This window comes from Oratosquilla oratoria, chromosome 34, assembly GCF_046742065.1.
Source record: "Oratosquilla oratoria isolate Oo_2021 chromosome 34, ASM4674206v1, whole genome shotgun sequence".
Classification (NCBI taxonomy): domain Eukaryota; kingdom Metazoa; phylum Arthropoda; class Malacostraca; order Stomatopoda; family Squillidae; genus Oratosquilla; species Oratosquilla oratoria.
Genome location: NC_134810.1, coordinates 34,299,600 through 34,315,091, shown reverse-complemented (window position 1 = coordinate 34,315,091; position 15,492 = coordinate 34,299,600). Strand labels below are relative to the sequence as shown.

Sequence of the window (15,492 nt, the reverse complement as noted above, 5' to 3'; positions counted from 1 at the left end):
CGTGAATAGATCACGTTATCGCCTGCTGGATCCGAAAGCGGGATGTCGGTAAATTACATTGCTACCACAAATGGGATGTAGATTTTTCTTGTTCACCTTTTAGTGCTCAAAAAGGTGAACGATTACTATTATTATGTAACCGAACTTCTGCATTCGAAAATATATCGTCAAAAATCTGTATTAATCTATTAATCAGACAAGTTTTGGAGGAGAGTGGGAATATATAGCATGGTTACTATATCGATGGATGTATGTCATAACCACGACAATGAAGTTTAGGTTAAAGTTTACGTGAAAGCTAATTTTATTTCTATACATGTAAACTGTTGGAAATGAGCAAGGAGGAATCACGTAGATAGCAACAGACTACTTCTTATACGAAAGATAACCAAACGATATGACGTCATGAGGCGAGACATGTTACCTCACCTTTAAATAGTACAAACCAACCCTCCCGATAAGTCTAATGGTAATTGCCAACCAGCTGGTAAACCATATTCTGTTTCATAATTCCAGCTTTATAATCTAATATTTCCCAGCTTATATAAAATTATCCAATAATTTGTTGAATGTGTGCAAAGTGCCGTCGGATTTGCTCTCATCTTCTGATACCAGCCTTAGGACATACATCGATTTTCATCCATATGTGCGTGTCGCGCTTTAGTGATTTAGTGCAGCTGCACGTTGGGGGGGGGGTAAGAGATAAATTCGAGCATACCGCGAGTTGAAAAAGGTACTACCAATTAACTTTGGCCTATGGCATTTATTAATGGTCATACTGTAACATTGCAGGTGGTGTGCCGATAGTCGATTTATTTTTATTTATTTGTTTATTTTATTTATTCTTTTATTTATTCTTTTTGTACCGGTCAGTAGACTGTAAACAAACAAGTATCAATACGATCGGCTGAGTAATTTTGTACTCGTGATCGAGTTGTTACCCTCTCGGATGAGTTTGTATATGGCCCGATCTATGGGTGCATCTTACACACACACACACACACACACACACACACACGAGTTGAAGTGCCGGCTCGCAATGCAGCGATGGTGATATTTTTCAGCCCTGGGAAGAGGACTGGTCACTGAACTCGCTGTCGGGAACTGTATCACTACACCGAACGAAGGCCATGCGCGAAACTAAACTACTCGTATTTTAATTTTCCTTTCTCCATTAGTAATTTTGCAAGCTTTCACGGTGACGTATGTAATGAAACAATCATGATACTTATCTTTAGAGATTGTAGCCAGTCTTTGGTTAGGTGTTATGCATGCCCATGTTTTCCTGCAGACTGTTGCTTCAACTTTTTCAAACGAAGCGGTGAATGTGAACATCTTTATCAGACATATTTTGCTCGTGAAGTATCGCTGGTTTTATCAGAAAGCTGAATCGACGTGTTGATTTATGCTAGAACATGGGTACAAAACATCCATTGAAATGAGACAAGTCTGCAAAATACACTTGCCTGGAAAAATTGGTAGTTCACCCTTCATTGGCGTATGTACTGTATAGTATACGCGAGTGTGGTCTCAAATTGAAAAAAATACTTGAGCTACAATATTTTTAGCCTTTTACAATTTATGGGACGAACTTGGGATGTAGAAGGGGCTGAAGAGAGACTGGATGTTTGTTTATGTAGTTAAATGGGAAACTAGTTTGAAAATGGGTAGAACGAGAAACGGGTGAGGCAGAAAACCGGTGTGAAAGTTGTATGATCAGAGTGTTGAGCTAGTTTGGATATGCTGAAAAAATGAATAAATCGAGTAAGCAGAAAAGGATTGAACTTGAGAGAAACATAGAATAATGAGTTGGATGAACTATGAATGGGGTAAAGAGTTGAGATAGGATTACGTGTAGGAAGATTGTGAATAAAGGATGACTCAGCCCTAAGGAATATGCTTTGCACTCATGGATGAATGGATTTAAAGGTAAGGGGATGAGGGAGTCGCCGTATGGTGAATCAGTGGGGGCAAACAAGTCTCAGTTGCAGTGGAAGAAGTGTGCTCGCTGCTCTGCTTTTAAACCAGGCAGTGTGGCCTTGTGGCTGGGCACGGCCGTCTGCCTCCCGAGATGCTGTGTGTGTGTGTGTGTGTATGTATGTGTGTATGAATTGTACGTACGTGTGTGTGCATTACAAACTTGTATGCCGGGAAGGGGCGACGCTCGTGGTGTTCCTTCTCATACTATCTAATTCATTATATATAACTGGCCTCAAATTCATGCATGGTTCCAATTTGGTGTACATCTTTAATTTCCAATGATTAATTATAATTGGACTTTAATTCATGCATTGTTCCAGTTGGGCTATACATAAGCTGTTCCATGTATATATGCATGTGTATGGATTTTTTTATTTCTTCACATCCTCTAGTGTATACGTGTGTGTGTGTGTATGTATCAACTTTCACTGGCGAAAACAAGAACAATATATTTGGTGTTTGCACATTGTATCGTGCAGTATATACGGAACATATAGCACTGTATATATGGTCCATGAAGCACACCCAGTATTTCGGAGCAATAAAGGACAAAAGGTAGTGACGGGAATAGCTGACATGAGGGAGGGTAGTCATTCCACTTGGCCCGCGGTCTCGTCCACGGAGATTGGGGGTTGGAGGGGGAACGGGGGTGGGGGAAGCACAAATGGTACAAGGTGCTGGCTCGCTGCCTCACCGGTTCGGGGGATGGAGACTCGTCCTCACCGACGTGCTGAGCCAAAGGTACCCCTTTTTACCATATGACCCCAAGCATGTACCTTCACCTTGACCGCGACCCTAGTGTTTATGTTTTAGTGTGTATCACTGGTGGTTGTGAAAAGGTGGGGGTATAATTAACATCAGAGCAGTGCAAGGTTGGGAAAATGGTCGATATAGTCAATTATTGTATTATAAATTCAACAAGGGAATATTTTTCGCGACCGGTGTTGGAAAAATGGGGTGATGGGGAAGTTGGGTGTACCTGAGGAAAGGGGGATTGACTTGTTATGCTTCACAAGATTTGAATTTTTTTTATCATCTGCTATTTTTGAGATAAAGTGCTACGCTATCTACTGGTAGACAGAGGGGTCATAAAATATACTACCCCATATTGACTTCCGATTTAATGTCTTGCTACCTTCCATCGACTAAGGGAGGGGTCATCCACTACCGGAAGAATTTGCCTGGTGGTAAACAGCAAGCATAAGCCTCACTTTTAGAGCCCCTAGAAATGAAGGAAAGCCTGTGTGATTTTGCAAGAAATCCTCGTTCAAGCATTGGCAGACCAGCTGGCAAGATTTCATCATATTGGCCACTAGGAAAAATGTGCTTTCATGTGATAGTCTCTCTCTCTCTCTCTCTCTCTCTCAGTCTCTCTCTCTCTCTCTCTCTCTCTATATAGATATATATATATATATATATATATATATATATATGTATATATATATATATATAATCTCTCTCTCTATATATATAATCTGTGTGTGTATGTGTGTGATTCACTGCGGTCTTGGATCGCGTGTTGGACTCGTAATCGACAATTATTACCCTCCCGGATGAGAACTCGGACCTCGTATTAGGACCGATCTGAGGGTACTGTGACCTTCACACACGCAAGCACACAAACACACACTCGCACACAATGTATATATGTACATGTATATATATCATTTAGGTATATGTGCATATATATATATATATATAATTGTGTGTGTGTGTATGTATGTATATGTACATACACAAGCACACACACACAATGTGTGCCAAAACAATACAAGATTTTAAGAGCAAACTGGATATGGAAAGGTATAAAGACTACTACGAGCTTAGTTCCCCCTTCCCGTAAGGTACAAGGTAAATACACGCGCGCGCGCACACACACACACACACACACACACACACACACACACACACACACACACACACCGTTGCGCTTCGGGTCGTTACTCTGACTCGTGGGCGGGGAGTTGGGTGTGTGTGTGTGTGCAAGGTCATAGCATTACCCATAGATCGGACCTACGAGCTCTGAGCTCTCTTCCAGGAGGGAAATAGCTGTTGATCACGAGTCCAACACGTGATCCAAAGACCAAGTGAATACACACACACACACACAAACTGGAAGGAATGATAGTGTGTGCAAAAACCGTACACGAGTTTAAGAAAAATTTAGATACTGCGAGATACGGAGACGGGACACAACGAGCATAGCTCCATTTACCGTAAGAAACTACTAGATAAATACACATGCACACAAACTCCTTACCCACCAGAGTTGGAATGCCGGCTTACAGTGCAGCTATGCTGTTTTTCAACCCTGGGCGGGATTCGAAATCGGATCGCAGAATTAGTGGTCGAGAATGGTACCACTGCACCATCGAGCCGGGTGTTTGTGTGTGTGTCTGTGTGTTTCTTCTCTCCCTGTTTCTAATTTGTCTTTTCCTCTGTACTTCATTCTCTTTCGCTTCCTCCCATCCTCTCCCTCTCCCTCCCTTCTTCCTCCCTCCCTCCTTCATGTCTCCCCCTCTCTCCCCTCTTCCTCCCTCTGTCCCCTCTTCCTCCCTCTGTCCCCTCTTCCTCCCTCTGTCCCCTCTTCCTCCCTCTCTCCCCTCTTCCTCCCTCTCCTTCATTCCCTCCCTCATTCCTTCCTTCCTCCCTTTCTCTCTCTCGCTCCTCCCTCTCCCCTCCATTTCACCCTCTATCCCTCTCTCCTTCCTCCACTTCAGTCCCCCTTTTTCTCCCCTCCTGCTCTCTCCCTTTCCCCACCGTTTCTTTTCCTTTCTCTCTATCTCTATCTCCCTCTCTCCCCCTCTCACTCCCCCTCCCCCTCTCACTCCCCCTCTCACTCTCACTCCCGCTCTCACCCTTTCTCTCCCCCTCTAACCCTTTCTCTCCCCTCACTCCCTCTCTCCCTCCTTCCACCTCCTCTGTCTCCCACTCCTTCTCCACCATCTCTTCTCTCTCTCTCTCTTCCCATATCTCCCCTCTCTTCCCTCTCTCCTGGCTTCCACCCCCTCTCTCCTGGCTTCCACCCCCTCTCTCCTGCTCTCTCTCTATCTCTCCCTCCCCCTCCCCCTCCCTCACTCCTCTATCTCTTTCCTCTCTTCTCTCTCCCTCCCTCCCTCCTTCCACCCCCCTCTCTCTCTCTCTCTCCTCTCTATCTCCTCTCTTCTCTCTCTCCCCTCTCACTCTTTTCTCTCTCCTCTCTTCTCTCTCATCTTTCCTCTCTCTCTCTCTCTCCCCCTCTCTCATCTTTCCTCTCTCTCTCTCTCTCCCCCTCTCTCCCTCTCATTACACTGAACAAGCCATATGAAGAGTCCTTAAGAAAATTATTTTTGTTTAGTCTCTCGAAACAGAATGAAGGGTGATGTAATTGAGGTCTTCAAAATTGTCAAAGAAATTGAAAACATGTATATGGAAAAATGTTTCAAAATTGACACCTCCAATGCAACTAGGAATAACGGATGCAAGATTGTAGGTGGAAAAAGTTCAAATAGACTTGGGAAAATACTCTTTCTTCACTCTCTTTGTTAATATATGGAATGGTCTATCATCCAACATCATTGGTTGTTCCACTGTAGATGTGTTCAAAAAGCTTCCCAACATTTACTAAGCAACAAATCTCAGACTAGAATTATTTACTTCAAGATGGGTTTAAAAAAAAAGAAGGGGGGAAAGTATTAATAATAGGTTGAGTACCAGTATCCCATCTTCTTTTCTGCATGAGGGGACAGAGGGGGCGGGATCACTGAAGTAATGAAGCGGTCTTGCTGTGGTTGTGCTGTGTCTTGCAACACTGCTTCTGACCCAGGGCAGTGGGTGAGTTGCTGGGATGACCCATCATCCAGGAGGTGCTAAGGTAGGGTGGAGGGGAGTGAAGTATGTTAGGGATGAAATGGGTGGGAGTGGTTTTTATGCCTTTGTTTTTTGGCTACCCCCCTTGTAAAGGGGGGGAAGCCTTTGGTATATGTATGTATATACCAGAACAACCTTGTAAGGACCAGTAGGTCTGTTGCTGTTAATTTGTCCATGCAACTCCCTCCCTCCTCTATCTCCCTCCTTTGGTCCTGCTTAGTAACCACTTCCCCTTCAGATTTCAAAGAGCCTTGCTTTATTTTTTTCATTCTTGGGGCATTATTGTATGTGGTTCTTTCATTTGATTATATTAATAACAGTTGCATCAAATTTACTGACTAGAAACCTGCAGTCCTATTGCAGCTAGTAGTGATTCCTAGGTGCTCTTCTGTATATCTATCTGGGAAGAAAATGTGGACTCCTCTGTCTTTTGTTTCCTAAATTTAGAACGGTTTCTTTTTCTCCTGCCAGGAGGAGGTGGTGGTAGTTCCTAATTTCCAGTTCTCTTTGTATGAAAATGTTGTAGTGGAGGAGACAGAGTACTTAATTATCAAGTATATACTTAAGATAGAAGTGAGGTGTAGATTGGTTTTAAAGGTGGATGTCTGGGAAATTATTTTTCAATTTATGTTTTGTGCAAATATTTCTTACGAAAGCTCATAATTGATCCCATTTTATTTCCTCACTGATATTGATATCTCTTTTCAGCAATGGCCTCCTTAATGCGAATATCACTGTCAACATTGGAGTTCAGTGGGAAGAGTAGCCTTTTGTGCTCAGTCCGAGGTTTACGGACTCATGGCCGCCTACGTGAAGCTTCAAAACCATCAGTACAGATCCCAGGTATCCCCTACAAAAATATAACGATTGGTGTCCCAAAGGAAATCAGAGCAAATGAGAGAAGGTAGGTGCAAGTACAACTGTTTTACTGTTTTATATTCCAAATATAATTCTGTACAGTCAGCCCATGCTAATCTGGCATCAGATAATTTATTTTTAGATGAATTATAATTAGTCTCTTCTGGCCGAGAGCCAAGGTACCATTGTAAACTTGGAGAATATATACAGTATATATATATATATATATATATATATATATATATATATATATATATATATATATATATATATATATATATATATAATATACACACACACACACACGACTCAATGGTGCAGTGGTAGGGTTCCCGGTCACCACTACAGCAATCCGGATTCAAATTCTGCCCAGGTCTGAAATAATTTCAGTATTGCTGTGCTGCAAGTCATTACTCCAACTCATGTGGGTGGGGAGTTGGGGTGTGTGTGTGTGTGTGTAAGGTCACAGCATTATTCATAGATTGGTCATATATGAATTCTGACTCTCCTCTGGGAGGGAAATAGCTGTTGATCACAAGTCCAACATGTGATCCAAGACCAGGGTGGTGAATCACACATACACACACACACACACACACATTCAGTCTGAGTTAGATTTCACCCACAATGAAAAAATAAGTTCTTCGCCACACACAGCATTATTTATAATATGCATCCCAGGGTCTACTGTATGGAAATGGTTGATATTCAAACCACTCACTCAGTTCACCCATCCACACTTCTATTTTGAGCATTAGGCCCTAATTAGATGCCTGTAATACATTTGAATGTCACTTTACTATGAATTTTGCAAACTTGAAGAGTGTGTTTTTGGCAAAGATAACTTTGCCTTATTGCTGATCTTTTGTCTTGGGTATATCATGCTTCCTTTAACAACACAAACTCACTTAGAATATTTAGAGCCCTTGGTTATACTGGCAGTGATGATATCTGTGGTTGAACCATTGTGATTCAAATTTTTGCACAGATAATCAACATCTGAAACTTGTACTTCTGTGCTATTTTTGGTTAACTTGCATCTACAGTGCAAATGCATTGTATACTGAGGTAACTGCCATAGTATCAAAGCCATTGACCACCTTGCAGTTCATCATTTTTATCAGTAGAATGTGTCACAAGTTTGTCAAGGTTGTCTATATCTTCAGTTGTTTTGCAAAACTGTTATGTTTTGTTTTCGTATCCCTCATTGAATATGGCAGAATTATGCATAGTTCTTGGTAACCCAAGTCTTTCCTATTTTGAGACAGTATTAGATGAAGCATCAGGGTGTTCTTTCAGGGTGAAATATACTGTTCTGTTTTTAAGATTCACAAACTGTGGTGGAGATTCTTTTTGATTCTTTGTGACTTCCAAAAATTGATTGTATGCAATAAATTCCTTGAACTGCAGAAGTTGTCACAAGTAATATTTCTTCCTTTTATCCATCTGAGTTGTAGTACCACATGTATACTCAGCTTTCTACAATGTCACCTTTGTTTTACTCAGATACACTTCTGGTTCCAGAGATAACTTGTTTGTGTTTCACATGCTGACCATACCTTTACTCCATATTAAATTGGTTTACAAGGTATACTGTCTGAATGGGCAGTCAGTCTTTGGCTGCAGGTCTCTCCTGCAATCTGCAATCTGCAATCTGGAGATCAGATATTGGGTCCTTGGGACTGTACCCCTCCTTGGGAGGTTGGAATAGGGTGTCCCTTTGCAAAGAATTATAATCAAGGTTGATTGGGAGTAACAACATTCTATTGTCCTCTTTGGCTATTCCTTGGCTTAGAGGCCACTCAAAGGCTGGACACACCTCACCAAGCTCAACATCAATCAACCCCAGAAGTATTCTACTCATACATCAATAATAACTTATTCCCACTAACCCACAAAAAGTCTGTAAAAAAACATACACTGCAACTCTTCTTCCTATAGGTGTTTAAATGGGATGGCTGGTTGATTTTCATTATTGTGTGGGTGTGTGGTTTGAGTGCTACCCCATGTTTAAAATCAAAATTATTTTGGTACATATGTTTCTTATCTATTTCTGACTTCTATTTTACTAGCTGTTATAACAGCATAGGCATTAGTACAAGTATTTCGTATCAATTTCAGAGTTGCAATATCACCAGCTGTTGTAACAACTTTAAGTAAGAAAGGGTTCAATGTTGTCATTGAAGAAGGTGCTGGAGCTGAGGCTAAATTCCTGGATTCAGCTTTCACTGAAGCAGGAGCTTCTGTTGTCCCAAGGGATATTGCATTTGCATCAGGTAAATTAGAGCTGATTTATAATGGTTGAAATTCATCTTGCTAATTTATTTATAGAATGTATACATTTTGATTTGGCTTTGATATAGGCAGAAAAGTCTCCCTTTAGTATATATATATATATATATATATATATATATATATATATATATATATATATATATATATATGTTTATTTATTTATATATATATATATATATATATATATTTTTGTAAACCATTGTATATCTCCAGCATCCATTTTTAGTACTGCTATTACTATTTTGGTGCATTGCTTCAGACCCAGGGCAGTGAGTGGGATACAGGGATGACCCATCATCCATGAAGAGCTAAGTTGAGAGAGAGGAAAGGGTACTTCCTTGGTAAGGGGGAAAAAAGCCCTTGGTATACAGATAGATTTGGAAATTTTTACAAATTTATTTTCACACAGATATTGTGTTGAAAGTTCGTCCCCCTGCAATTGAAGAAGTTGATTTGTTGAAACCTGGATCTACTCTTGTGTCCTTCGTTTATCCAGCACAAAACTCTGAGCTAGTTGACAGCCTATCAAGCAAGAATTTGACTGTTTTTGGTAAGAATTTTTTTTATTCGGTAGGCTTTGAAATACCCCATTCAAACAATATAAATTTCCTTATTTTAACCTTATTATATACTTCCACTGTTCTTTACAGTTTGTATCATCTATGTCAATTCTATTCCTTGAGCATACAGTGCTATATAATATGGGTAGTATTCAGTCAATATATGTAGCCCTTGGTAACCAATTCCTTGAATTTCAAATGTAATGTGTGTGTGTGAAAAGATTAATAAAAGGTGTGGAAGGCAGAGATAGATGGAGTGAACTTATGGGGATGGAGGGATGGGGTGAAAGGGGCTTTGATCAAGAGGGAAATGTCTGTTGAGCAAGGAAGGGAGAAGGCAGGGAAAAGGGGTTAGTGGAGAATGGCTGTGTATAGATGATACTGTGATACAAGGAAGGGAGAGGGTGGGGGATGGGGCTAGGGAGTGGTTATGTGTGATTGATATTTTGATGCAGCCTGAAGGGATTTCTCCCCATCTTCTCTATTTTTCACGAGGGGACAGAGGGGGGGTTACTAATTTGTGAAGTGGCCTTGCTCTGGATGTACTGTGGAGGAATGGGTGGGAATGGGTATGTGGCTTTTGACTTGGCTACCTACCTTATAAGGGGGGAAAAGGAACATTGGTATATAGATAGATGTATGAGAAATTAAATTACATTTCTCATCTTCATTCCCTCATATGTGATAACATGTTTTCTCTGTTTCTAGCCATGGATTGTGTTCCTCGTATTTCCCGAGCCCAAGTTTTTGATGCACTAAGCTCCATGGCCAACATTGCTGGTTATCGTGCTGTTGTAGAGGCATCAAACCATTTTGGACGTTTCTTCACTGGTAATATCATTATTTTGTATACATATTGATAGTTTTTACTCAAGAATGAGATAGATGAATGGGGTGAAGGGGACTTTGATTATAAGGGAAATAAATGAAGCAGCTGTGGATATGTTGTCTTGCTGCATTGCTTCTGACCTGGGCAGGGGACAGGAATAACCCTTCATCCACAAGAACCTAAGATGAAAGGGAAATGGATGACTGATGGGAGTGGGATGGGTAGGGTGAGTTGTCTTGAGTGACTTCTTATAAGAGGGAAGAAGCTTATCAGTATATAAATATAGATAATTTTCAAAATGTGAATAATTTTTTCAGGTCAGATCACTGCAGCTGGTAAGGTACCTCCAGCAAAGGTTCTGGTAATTGGTGGTGGTGTAGCAGGTTTGGCAGCTATTGGCCAGGCCAAGAATATGGGGGCCATTGTTCGAGCATTCGACACTCGGGCAGCAGTCAAAGAACAAGTAGAATCGTTTGGTGCAGAATTTCTGGAGTTGAATGTAACGGTGAGTAAGGATTTGTACAAAAGTTTATACTTTGGTAGTAGAGCAACACTTATACCATAAGGACTTTTTCCCATTGTAAATGGGGTAGCCAGACCAAAACATCATCCACCCTAAATCTCTCACATTCATTGAGAAGTCCATTCATTGTCCCCATTTTAGCACCTCATGGATGCAGGGTCATCCGTGAACTCTATCACACTGATGGGGTTAGAGGTAATGCAACAATACTGTAACACCATAGGAGGGCCCAAAAGCCTAAGTACCCCACTACTTAATTATATGGTGACCTCCATTCCTTTTATTCATTCAAGAAATGTATAGAGCAGACATGAACATTCTTTTCAACAATCATCAATTCCCTGGAATACTCTACCCATCTTTCTTTTATTGCCTTCACCAATGATCTTTTGTTCTTCAACCCTCTTCACCTTCTCTCTCTCTACTTGACTTTCCCCCTCACTCTTTTCACTTCATTCCACATCAGTTTATGGAAGCGGTGACAGTATCTACACATGGTGGTCCTGCAAGATGGACAGCAAAGCTGCTCATTTTCAAAATCCATCAACCCTCTCACCTCCATCAAGAGGTGCACTTGTACAGTCTTGACTTAGCCCAAGATATATCTAGAAAACTGTTCCAGAACTGATTTAGCTGAGGACTGCAATAAGTTTACTGATCTGCTGGATAGAGCTTTATCAGTGTGATATTTTTCCACAAAACTTTGAATTTTGCCTTGCTTTCCATTTTTTCACCATTTGGGTTGGTCAGGAATAGAAATTTTGGGTGACTACTGGAGAAAAAATAAATTATATTTTTGTCCAGAACCGATTGGTTCAACTTATGAGACATTTGAGAACTGAGGTTCTGTGTTTCATACTGTTTTACGTATGGAGAGCTGACATCTGGCAACTGCTCTCCTTTCTCTACAACTTTCAGCCAGTGACATAAAAAGAGTCCATCTTCCAGAGAAATCTTTGGGAGGCTCTGAGGATTGTTGCCACCTACTGTGGGGCTATGGGTTTTTCCCCTGTGAAAGTTGGGCAGTGATTGATTTACTGACATTATAAACTTTTAGAAATTCATCCAACAACTACCCCTCCTTACATCCACTCCTCTCTTGGCTTCCCTTACTTTGTTTTCCTCCCACTTTTTTCAGTTCCTTTTATATGCTTTTCCATTTCTTAGCAATCATTTTTTCATGTGTTTTCATCATATCTGCCACTACTGCCCTCATTTCATCTTATCTTGTCATTTACTGCATTTTCTTTTCCTTCAAATTCTCGTCAACCCCCCACTATGTGTGCACTGTTGAACTTTCTCCATGAAACATGGCCATTTTTCCTCTACTCATTTTTGTCTTTCATCCTTCACTACCTCCCATATTTCTCTCGGCTTCATCTGGTATTCTTTTTTGTTTTCCTTTTCATCTAATGTGCTCATCTTTAGTACCTCTCTGACTCTTTCACTTTTCTCCATTCTCCATTTACCTTCACTGTTGATTTACCTCATACCCAATAATGATCAAACAAACCACTGCCTCACCCTTGAATATATTTCCATCCAGAACTCCTCCAGTCCTTTTGGGCATTTTGATAGTAAGGAATTCAATGGAAATGGAGTAAAGGAGTATTGTTGATTGATTGTATTATAATGTGTCACACTACTGTGAACAGCTCCCATTGTAATTGGGAACCTTTGAGGAGATCCTAGGGCGAGTGGTATGTTCTTTTCCATCGCACATTTGTAAGTGTGCAGAAGTGAGGTGGCTATTCTAGGAGGTGCATGGCTACAAATGAAATCATCACTGTTGCAATATATACTAAGTCTAGCAGGGCAAATAGCAGACACTTTGAACTCAGATCCACAGCATGCAAGGCAAGAATGGAAAGTATTTGTTTCTGCATATGTAGAATTAGACATTGCTGCAATATTAAGTTTAACGTTTATGAACAATAGTTGAAAAATTATAAGTTATGTAATGAAGTCGTGTATTTGTGATCAATTATGGTATCAAGGCTACATTTCATTATATATAGTCTGTACATGTACCAAAATACCTCTTCCCCCTTATAAAGGAGGTAGCCAGCCAAGGCATGCATCCATCCAACACCCATTGGTTTTCCATTATATTGCAGTAATGGATTTAAATTGGACAAATTTAAATTTAAGGATATGGACAAGAACTGGTGTACCAATAGCGTGGCTAACAAATGGAATAGATTTAGTAACTATGAGTGAGCACTGAAACTTGGTTGTTTTAAGAGAAGATTAACTTTATGGTTAGGGATGATAAGTGGTAATGGAGGTGGAACTGACTAGTATAGCCCTTATGGATTCTTGCAGTCTCCTTCATTCTTATGTTCTTGTAGCTTTTTGTGGATGAAGGGCAGTTCTAGCCCCCAGCCCACTTCCTGAGTCAAAAACAATGCAACTATACACAGCACATCCACAGCAGGACCTAACAGCTGAACAGGGTTTACCTCCTACTGCTCCATTAGATGATGACCCTCCCCCTTTGTCAATGCAGGAATAATCAGAAAAAAAAAAAAAAAATCAGAGCTGTCAAATTATGATCCATTCATAACCATCCTCATATAACACCTATCTCCTGCCCTCTCCCTTCCCTTCTCAACAGATATCCACCTTTTACCTTGGGCTACGGTTGTCCAATCCATCCATCTCATTTTTGGCCTTCCACAAGTTCACTTCATCTACCTCTGCCATTTGTACTTTCGCTAGTTTTCCTTCACTTATCTCACTACCAGGACTGGATCCAATCACACAAACCCACATCTATCATCCCAATGTCACCTTTGTCCACAATATTTTCAATGATACTTCTCTCCATTTCACTACACAATTTCTTATCTCATCACTTATCAGCAAAGGCACTCCTCTCCCTTGCCCCCTCATCACTTACAGCACCCTCACACCACACTCCCAAACTCAAAGTTACCCCTCCTTTTAAACTTAGTTTTACTTAATACTAACATATGTTTCAAACAATAAACTGCCAGTCTTGTTAAATTTACTTTGTGCTCCAATCACACATTTAATGTCCTAATTACTAGATTTTGGTTGGAGTTGTCTCAGACCTGGTGCCTTGACTTTTTGTAAGATAAACATACAGAAAGCAGGATCCCTAGTCCCATCACTCCATCCCACTTAATTGCTTTTTATGACACTCATGAGAAACACGATAGTAAAATTCCTTTACCCAACATCACAGGAGGATCCAGAAGAGGTAGAATCATAGAAGTGGTAAAGGATGGGTTCGAGGGATCAGCATAAAGGAGGGACAGCATATGTTTATCATCATAGCTTAATGAATAGAGATTTTTAACATAGATAAATGTGTGGCTCTGGTCTATAGGGGTGCCCCAAAACAGTCCTTAAAGTATTGGATGCATTTTATCATGCAGTCAATACTCCAAAATGTTGAAAAGAAATTAGCATATTGAATATTGAATAACCTACTGCTAGTACCACACAATTATCCAAAGAAAAATGTGTTCACACCCCGATCACAAAACAAGCTCTTCAACAGACCAATAAACTCCATCTTCCCCAGCACTTCACCCTCACCCTAGATGTCAGTTCCATAGAAAAAATCCATCTCAAGAGAAGCAAAAACGACACTAGTTCATTTGTATTCAGAACAACCCCTATCTCTAAGATATTACCAATGCATAATAGGTCTGGCCACAGATGCAGTCATCACTCTGAGGACACAAAGTACCTCATCCTACACTACTCTATCCCCAGACAATAGCACAATATTTCTTCCTAGAGTAACATATAGGTATGCCCTGTGGCTTTTACTGATTATTTGGAAGCAGGGGTCTCCTATAAGAAAGACCTGGGGCAATGTATTGTACTTTTATCTTGTACAAATATAGGATCCTTTCTGCCACCCTTAAATTCCAGTACGGTGTCATGGGCAAAATAGCCTCTTTTCATCCCCAAATACCTATTTCTCATGATGTTGTCCATTCCCTCCAATCATTTACTTCTCTCTTAGACTGTTTTCCCACATCCCCACTTTCATTCCCTGCAACATATGACCCTTAATACTTGAAGCTCTTCATTTCCTTCAGCATTTCTCCTTTTAAACTCTTCTCCAACTTGTTGCCATCTGCACCTGTTTTGCATTTCAACACAACTCAAAATTTCTTCATTGAGTGACTTATGGTCCAGCAGTATGGCTGGTACCTGGGGGGGGGGGGGGGGGGGCTGCATATCTGCAAGAGAGAATCAGGGGCAATGGATTGATTGATATGTTTATTTATTCTATTTGTTTCAGGAATCTGGAGAAGGTGTTGGTGGTTATGCCAAGGAAATGTCTAAAGAATTCATTGAAGCTGAAATGGCATTGTTTGCTAAGCAAGCCAAAGATGTTGACATTATCATTACTACTGCCCTTATCCCAGGCAAGACGGCACCTGTGCTTATAAAGAAGGTTAGGGAAGCTATTTGCTCATGTTTTTTATATTAAACACCTGATTTAACCTTGTTAATTGTTGAGGCAGTTTGTCTTGGTAGAAAGGTATATAATCTTTTGAGGTTAAAGCAAGTGTCATGATATGTAACACAAGAATTTGGAGAAGCATATTTTG

At 40.5% G+C, this 15,492-nt stretch overlaps 1 protein-coding gene across 1 annotated transcript in view; it reads left to right on the top strand.

The window, feature by feature from the left end:
* Positions 1–15,492, top strand: part of LOC143018181 (NAD(P) transhydrogenase, mitochondrial-like) — a 53,345-nt gene that overhangs the window by 12,699 nt on the left and 25,154 nt on the right. The window contains exons 2-7 of the mRNA XM_076173362.1: positions 6,538–6,733; positions 8,809–8,963; positions 9,392–9,532; positions 10,251–10,373; positions 10,689–10,876; positions 15,180–15,335. Of these exons, the coding sequence (XP_076029477.1) occupies positions 6,540–6,733; positions 8,809–8,963; positions 9,392–9,532; positions 10,251–10,373; positions 10,689–10,876; positions 15,180–15,335 (957 nt within the window). The 5' untranslated portion in view covers positions 6,538–6,539. The remainder of the gene's footprint in view (positions 1–6,537; positions 6,734–8,808; positions 8,964–9,391; positions 9,533–10,250; positions 10,374–10,688; positions 10,877–15,179; positions 15,336–15,492) is intronic.